At 39.3% G+C, this 8,467-nt stretch overlaps 1 protein-coding gene across 2 annotated transcripts in view; it reads right to left on the bottom strand.

The window, feature by feature from the left end:
- The window catches only part of usp7 (ubiquitin specific peptidase 7 (herpes virus-associated)), a 28,512-nt gene that overhangs the window by 16,030 nt on the left and 4,015 nt on the right, over positions 1–8,467 (bottom strand). For both annotated transcript variants that reach the window (XM_078270560.1, XM_078270561.1), the window contains exons 2-12: positions 7,178–7,282; positions 6,696–6,894; positions 5,116–5,254; positions 4,781–4,869; positions 4,049–4,157; positions 2,698–2,828; positions 2,221–2,275; positions 2,050–2,130; positions 1,566–1,656; positions 1,387–1,469; positions 1,002–1,111 (exon numbers count right to left, since the gene is read on the bottom strand). In XM_078270560.1, coding sequence (XP_078126686.1) covers positions 1,002–1,111; positions 1,387–1,469; positions 1,566–1,656; positions 2,050–2,130; positions 2,221–2,275; positions 2,698–2,828; positions 4,049–4,157; positions 4,781–4,869; positions 5,116–5,254; positions 6,696–6,894; positions 7,178–7,282 — 1,192 coding nt within the window. The remainder of the gene's footprint in view (positions 1–1,001; positions 1,112–1,386; positions 1,470–1,565; positions 1,657–2,049; positions 2,131–2,220; positions 2,276–2,697; positions 2,829–4,048; positions 4,158–4,780; positions 4,870–5,115; positions 5,255–6,695; positions 6,895–7,177; positions 7,283–8,467) is intronic.

The following is an 8,467-nucleotide window of genomic DNA, read 5'->3' as shown; positions in this document are numbered from 1 at the left end:
TGGGGATGCATACCACTCCAAACCAACATTTAAAACGTAGTAATCTTCCCTCAGCGTTTAGTTTTGTTGCTAAACTGTGTGTAAAATGAGTGGTGACGTTAAATCATCCATTTCAGGTAACAGAACTCTACAAAGAGAGTACAAAGACAGCGAAATGCAGTGAATTTCCCACACCAGGAGTAATTTATATAGTTCTATTTTATAGCGATAGATTATCTGTTCAAAAATATGTTTTATGTTCTATGCAAAATGTAAAATGTTCTATTAAAGAAAAGATAGAAAAGAAGTATTTGTGTGTGCTGTAAGGTGGTTAGAAAATATGAAATCGGAATCGGCCAAAATCGGTATCGGCAGTCAAACTCAATGAAAAATCGGAATCGGCCTAGAAAGTTATAATTAGTGCATCTCTAATATTTATGCAAGAAAGAAAGAGCTGTTTAAGCTGTCATGATTCAAGTTCAACTGCGTCTGTGTATACATATACAGTACACAGCCCTCAGGGGTTCAGGTGCCGGTGGCAGTCACAAGGCTGACTCAGAGCTTGATGAGACGCTACAGAGGAAAATTATTCTGGATGGCTACGCATTTGTGTATTCTGAACGTTTCACATTATCCTGGTGGATTATTAAAACACCATTAGCTCCCCCAAAGCTTTACACAGAATGATACGGCCTACAGGAAACACTCAATGACTCACTTTCTCATCGTCTTAGTACAGAAGGTCAGGTCATGCTGCTAAGAGAGTGCTGGCTCGAGTGCACTTTATTTTTTTTATTTTTTATTTTTTTTATATATATATTTTTTTTTAAATAGACTGCTCCATTAAAATGTCAATATGGACAAGACCATCTCTAAACTATTATGTCTATCCACCACCCCTGGCCCATTGTGTAACAGGGACAGATCTCAGTCAAGCAGGGTAGTGTACGCGTTTGTAAAGTAATATACAAGTAAGCGTGATAACAGCTGTGTGAGAGTGAGGCCTGGTGTTTTTGTTTTACCTGTCATTAATCTTGATGTTTTGGTCGGTCTGAGGGTCATACATGAACCTCATCAGCTGCAGGTGGAGGATTGGAGGGAAAGTAAGGAACTTCACTCCCTTCTCTGCTTCCTGTGGTACAAACGAACCTGTCAGGCATCTGGTCAGGACATCCCATTGACACTCATTCTCCAACAACCCTTCACATTTGCAGCATTAAGTAACTTATTTTATCCAGAACTTCTCATTGTCCCAAGTCACCAGGGTCCTGCTTTTGAAAATTAGCTAAGAATACAAATTGAGATATAGCAAAAATAAACAAAAATGTAATGTAAGCAAACTAAAATAAACTGGAACATAAAGAAAGCACAAAAAATCATTTGAATCCAGTCACTGTGAATCCTCACCTGCAGGCCATGCTCTCCTGCGTCATATTTGTTGTCTCCATCTAACTGTTCGGTTGCAACATAATCTTTGAATGACTCGAAGACTGTAATTAAGCAGAAAGCACAGAATGAGATCAAGAAAACACCACTGTTCCATTGTTTGAGAAAAGCCATGAAGTTGTGCTGATGTTGCTACTCACTGTTCTTCTTTCCTTTTATGCTAAGTTGGATGTCATAGTAGTCCTCTATCCGCTCTGACCGGTAGTCCACATGCTTACACTGGATATATGACTAGAGTAGAACAGACACACACACACACACACACACACACACACACACACACACACACACAGGTCAGTTTGTATGATTGGCAAAAATATTATTTCTAAGAGGGTCACTTTTCGATTTAACTTCCTTCTATTCTTAAACTGACTTTGTTCCCGGCTACACCCTGAGCTCAGTTAGACAACTTCACATCACTGTGTTAAACTCTACAGCAGTATTTACGTTAATGCATGCTGCACTCGCATCACTATGCACTCTTACTTCAACAAATAAACAGCAAAATTTGTCTTTTTGAAATTGAACTCAGAGTGATTCATTTTATAACAACTACACAAAATGTGGCCGTAATCATGAGGACAAGTCAGACAAGAAGAAGAGGGATAGAGAGAGAAAACATACCACCATCTTTCCTCTGAAGAGCTTAGGGATGGTTCCCTCAACACAAGTGCCTTTCATTTTGTTCTCCACATTGTCCAGGAGCTGCAACACACGCACACACAGTAAGTCAGTCATTATTCAGCATGCATACACGTACATGCCCACATTCTTTAAGAGTATGAGAGAACTCACCACTCTGCACAGCTCCTGTACATCATGTTGCATGAAGCTATCTAGCGTTTCCCATCTTCACACAGAAAAAAGCAAACAAGGCAAGGCAGTTAGATACAATACTCACAGATCAGGAAAGACGTGTGCCCGGTAACCATTTAAAATTCAACTAAAAATAATATTTAACACAGTTTCAAAGTGTCATCTGGCCCCAGCAATGGAAGCGGACATCAAAGCAGCAAACCAAACCATGGAACATCAGGTTACCATCCTACAAAGTAGTGCAAAGATCTTCCTGAGGTATCTCACTATGACCCCACCTTTAAAGTGCTGAGCATCCCAATGTCAAAAAGAAAATATATAGAAAATGTACAGCACTGAGCCAAAAAAACAACAAAAAAAACACAAAATAATGGTTTTACTTCTCATTCTGGCCTCCGTCTGTGTCACCTTAAGACAAAGGAAAGGTGAGCTGTCTGTAAAGAAAGTCTACACTACCCAAAGGACTTGGTGAGTTTCTTGGTGCCGACGGGTTTGTCGCTGTGTTGCAGCTCGTAGAAAACCCTCTGCAGTGCTAGCGGAACGCTCTTGGACGAGTCATCTCCCTCTGTGGGCATCATGTACACCGCCTGGGAAGAGAGGATTAGTTTTAGACAATACGACTCTTACATGGAGGTTACTAATTTCTACAGTTTTGTTAAGGAAATTACTATATTGAAACTAGGGCTGAACGATTAATCGTTGTCAAATCGAAATCGAGATTTGAAAGAATGCGATTAGCTAATCGTGAAGACTACGATTCATGAATAATGTCAATATTTAGTTGAATGTTTAGTGTAACATTTGGTTTAAAAAAAAAGTTATTCCTATTACTGTTTTTATTATAGTTAATGTTTTTTCATAAGATAAATGCTGGAATAATGTTACATATCACAGGTTATTTACAGAAATGTCCTATTTTCAGTGGATGTTTCATTTATTTTTTATTACTTAACATGATGGTAGAAGGTGCGATATGTTGAGGCTATTGAACAGGCATATCAGAAGTGTCAGTTTACAGTAAAGTACTGATTTTTTTTATTGGAATTGTTTTTTTATTATTATAATAACTTTAGCTTTTGTGAAAAATGTTCTGTGTTTGAACGTTCAATGTTCCATGCTTATTAAAAGAAAAACATGTATTGCTGGCCATTCATATCTATGTTCTCATCCTTGCATAGGAATAAAGAGCAGTTTTGGTGGTGTTTCATGTTATAATGCTCCATGACGTTGATGTTTTATCTGTTACACACTGAATATTGAAGTTCAGCTAAACTTTTCACAATATCTGGCAGAAAAATCGCTTTTAAGATTTTTTTTCCCCCAAATCCTTCAGCCCTAATTTAAACTTTGTTATTTTCATGACAAGTAAAATGCACATTTTAAGAGCTCCTGCTGTAGAAAAACAAAGACAAATGTGAATGAAAAGGGCCCCAGTAAAACCAGATGATAGTGGTAAAACTGCTACAAGAAGAATCAGCAGCAGCTGTAGAGGAACACTAGATAGGTACAGGTACTCATACTAATAGGAAAAGCAGCACACAGTGAAGAAGTACCACACATGGAAGTTGTGAATTTTAGTATCCATTTCAATATTTAGCCTATATTTGAGGTTGGCCTTTAATATTTGTGACATGGCAACAAAACGCACACAAATACTGAACTGAAGCCCTAGTGCACATGTTTACACAATAAATACACATCTTTATCTGCTCGGCTTAAGCCAATGCACTAAACCTACACGTATAATACACTCTGCACCTCGTACAAAGAAAAACTCAGACACACACATGCGAAGACAGAACCATACCCGTCGTAGCTGGTTGGTGAAGAAGAGTGTCTGTAGCAGGCTGTTCATGTAGCAGGTAGCTCCCTGGTTCTTTAGTCCTACATAGCCTGTGTGTTTCTTAGAGTCCCATCTGGTTACAGAGAGAAAGCTGATGTTATTATTATAATTCAATAAACCTGAAGAGAGAAAATGAAACCTGGGACCATTGTAGAAAACCCAACCCTGAGAGAAAAGACCCCAGAGAAAATCAGCCCTCCTGTTGTCTTCGGGTCAAATTTGACCCGTTTTCAAAGTTTCTGTATCAGAAATATAGGTTACTTAAAACCAAATTGCCTCAGAAATAACATGGATGGTTCCATACAACGCTTTTTGCAAGTAAAATGAAGGATTGGATCATTACTCTCATTGAATTGTGGGGGTTTTATTCAACTTGATAGCATTTGAAAAGAAACTGAAATGGTTTCAAAACAGTTTCCTGACTAAACATTGACATATACCAGTCTGTGATCCACTCCACATCCTCCGATTTTAATTCTTAGTCAAAATAATTCATAATTTGTGCTTTTTTAAACTCAGAGGGTAGGTATAAGTTAATATTAATGAGGTTTACTGACCATGAATTCTAGAAATAAGTTTAACACTAGTGGTAATAGGTTGGAATGAAGTTGGCTAAGAAGATGTAATACAGAATGGGTTGATAAGTTATACTTTACAGACAAAACAGGAGGAGGACAAGGGTTAAGAGCTACATACGCCACTCCATGCGGGGCATCTGCCTGGACATAGACTTCAAATGTGACTTTGTCATCATCAATAAAGCCCCTCTCTGGATCAGTCACATCCTGAAACACAACACCACCAAAACAGTTAGTATCAATAGGAAAAGCATTAACTTATGTTTTTTACCTTTATTTATGATTAAGATGTCCAAATAGACAGTGAGCAAATAGCATTATGCTGCACAAAAATTAAACAGCTAGAGTCTCTTATGTGTGCCGTCTCTCCCAGCGTCTTTCTTTCCATCTGGAAAAACATATCTGGCTATTGATATTAATCTGCCATCGATTACTGTCAGTTTCTGTACTTACACTCCAGGACATGAAGTTGGAGAAGCCCCAATCATTCTCTTTGTGGAAGAACAGATGACTGATCCTGCGGCTAAAAGACTTCTCATCGTCTTTGTAGTTGATGATCTTCAGCATGGCCTGTGCGTGGCACGACCATGACCTGAAACAGAAGGCAGGAATCTTTTTAAAGATCGTGAGACAGGAGATTTTAAAAATGATTTTGCCATTATTCTTCTTTCTTATTAACAACCATACTGGCATATGTATCCCATGATGTGTATTTTTGATACAGATCTAGTTGCAGATTTAACCCATTTTGTTATTAAGGGATTCTGCAGGTGTGGTGGAAGAATTAGCCGTCAAAGTGAGTCTGAGTTGTGTCTTGGACCCAATTCAGCAATCTATGAAGCAGGCATTACATTTTTTAAACAATGAAGATTTAATATTGCTGAGACAAGAGACTAACCATGTTGTTAGTGAACTATGACCTTGATTTATTGCATCTATAAAGTAGCAAAACAAACAACCTGCGGTAAACAATAAGTCAAGGAAACAAGTTTACATAGTAACCAATTATATGATGAAAAGGCATTAAACAAATAAGGGGAAAGACATGGTGAAGGGGCCTCAACAGCTAACTTTAGTTCATTTCATGTTCCTTGGTAGCAGCTTTGAAAAATACATTTGGACTAAAAAGCCACTGAGGTATAAAAAGTACTTTTACTTGACTAGAAGATTAGGTCAAGATCAGGATTGCTGTCAGCAATGAAACCAAAGTGAGGTTTAAAAAAAGCCTTACAAACCTTTACACCTTAAAAATCCTAAATAACTTTCCGTTTCCTGGTCAAAACTACATCATATATATATATATATATATATATATATATATATATATATATATATATATATATATATATATATATATACATACATACATACATACATACACACACACACACACACACACAGGAGAGACTCACTCCCTCCTCCCCGTTTCAGCATTTTTTCAAACTTTAATGTAATCATAATTCGATTATACTCAATTATAAACCCTAGCCAAATTCCTTTTCAACCGCAAGCAATCCCAAAACGTGTTGCCCTCGGTTTGGATAGTTGTAATTGCATATGGCTTCTGGACAGCATGGAGAGAGAGAGAGCTATTGGTACAATGGCAAACACTTTTTCTTTTTTTACAGTGTATGTAAAACACTAATTTCTGGCAAAAGAACGCCATGACGGATGAAATGACAGACATCCTTTTATTTGTAATGGTGGATATAGCTCCTGTAGCGGGGTTTGTGCCCATGGTGATTTCACACGTTAAATAAAATTTGATTCAATTTGATTGATGAGTTGATCAGTTTGGATGACTCGTACAGGCCCAGTCTGAGATCTCAGCACTCACGTCAAGCAGTGCAGCAGAGAAGAGACAGATGGGCCCATACAGACGTGCAGCGTGGGCGCACTGGGAGCAAGATGCTCTTTATAGGAGTTTAATGTTATCTAGGAAGCACTATTTGTATACATGTACCAGGACCATCAAAGGTTTTAGGAATGTGCCTGCGTGTCTCCCAAATCCCTCGTCCCACCAAGACACCTACGTGGAATCTGATTCTGCATTACACTGCAGGAAGAAGCCCACGCTCTTCTGGTGTGGCCGGTCGGGATAGAAGCGCGGCATCACCATTATCTTCCACGGAAGGTTCCGAACAAAGCAGGACGGGCTGAGCACAGACTCACTCAGGCGACTGAAGCGCTCTACCACAAAGCGGAAAGTCGCTTCTGACCGCCAACTGGTGTCTGTGAAAAGATTGTGGGAGACAGGGAAAAGGGGGGGCAGGGTAGATGTTGAACAGACTAAACAGGTTTCCTCCAGCTTTCACTGACAAGCCCAGGTGCAACTGGTCAGTGGATTACAACCTATGTGAGACTAACAACTCCACAGCCAATTAAACTGAGTAATTCACAGGATGACGTCAAACCAGGAGCATTACTTATGACAATTACTTTCACAGCACAAGCTTTGAAACAAACAAAAGTGTTTGCAATCCTGTTTGTTAGTGTAAGTACACATCATTCTCACCGTCCTCCATGTCCTCCTCTGTGTTGTTGTGTCCATCTGCCATGGCCACGTTACCATTGATCACTGGGTTGGCCGGGATTCTTGGCGGGTCGTCTGTGTCCCCAGCTGTACATAAAGAAAGAAAGAAACAATATAAGACTGTATAGTTCTAGCAGGGTAGAGACCTTTCTTCAATTGGAGGAAAGCAGGCTGACGCCTCTGCCTTGCCAACTATGTGACTTCAGCAGGCAAGAAACGAGGGGTCAAAAATGACAGATTATCTGATCAAGATCAATACAATATATCAAGACCTAAAAAAGCCACACACAAGGCTTCCTCTCAAATTTGTATCGATTTATCATCCGTTTACCTGTTATTTCATATTTGAGCTAAAGTAATAACCATTTTAAAACTACAAGTTGTGCCTACAACAGGCAATCTGCTAGATTACTTTTTACGACTGTTGGATTTTATTTCTAGAAAATGTGAACTAACAAATCATTACAGCTCATATTTTTATATTCTTACAATACTTTTTGTATGTAGTTTCATCCTTTGGTTGTAGAATGATGGGCTATTTGAGCGGAGGTTGTTCTTAAAAAGCTTCTTTTGTCAGGTTTCTGTGAATATGGCGACCCTTTAGAGCAAGACAGATTTATAATCTGATCATTACCATCTGATCATTTAAGGCATAAAAACAGCATCAACCGATTAAAAAGCAAAAAGGTAATTTTTCAAGTACTGTCTCCATCTTTATGTCCTGCATCGCCACACAGAGTGATCCTTCCTCTACCCTTTCATCCATTTCACTGGGAAAACCCTGCTGAGACAGCATGACAAGTCTTCTTTCCCAGTCTGTGTGTCAGAGTGAGTGAGAGACACAATGTGTGTGTGTGCCCGTGACAAAGAACATGCAACATTACAGTAGGCTGGGTAATTATGGACACAATGCAGGATTAGGCCACCCACCCACACACACACACACACACACGGTGGCTCGAGGCACAGTCTCATCTATCAAAACAAATTGATGACAGAAACAGAGAAGCTTTGAGTAGACTTCAAGGAGTGAGTAAAATCTGCCTGGATCTTGTGATCATGGCACTGATGCAACAGAAGCCAGACTCGAGAAACGACAGCATTTACATGAGCAGTCAGGCATAGGTCTCCAAATGTGTTGATGTGCCAGTCCGTCTCTTACACAGTATTTCATGTGCATCTGTGATCCTCGTCTTCCTCCGAGCTGACAGACGCAATGGTGTCAGTTGTGCGTGTCTCCAGGTAACGTTACTGACCGAGTCCTCCAGAAGA

The sequence above is a fragment of the Sander vitreus genome, chromosome 15 (genome assembly GCF_031162955.1).
Source record: "Sander vitreus isolate 19-12246 chromosome 15, sanVit1, whole genome shotgun sequence".
NCBI lineage: Eukaryota > Metazoa > Chordata > Actinopteri > Perciformes > Percidae > Sander > Sander vitreus.
This window is presented reverse-complemented; position numbering and strand designations above follow the sequence as displayed.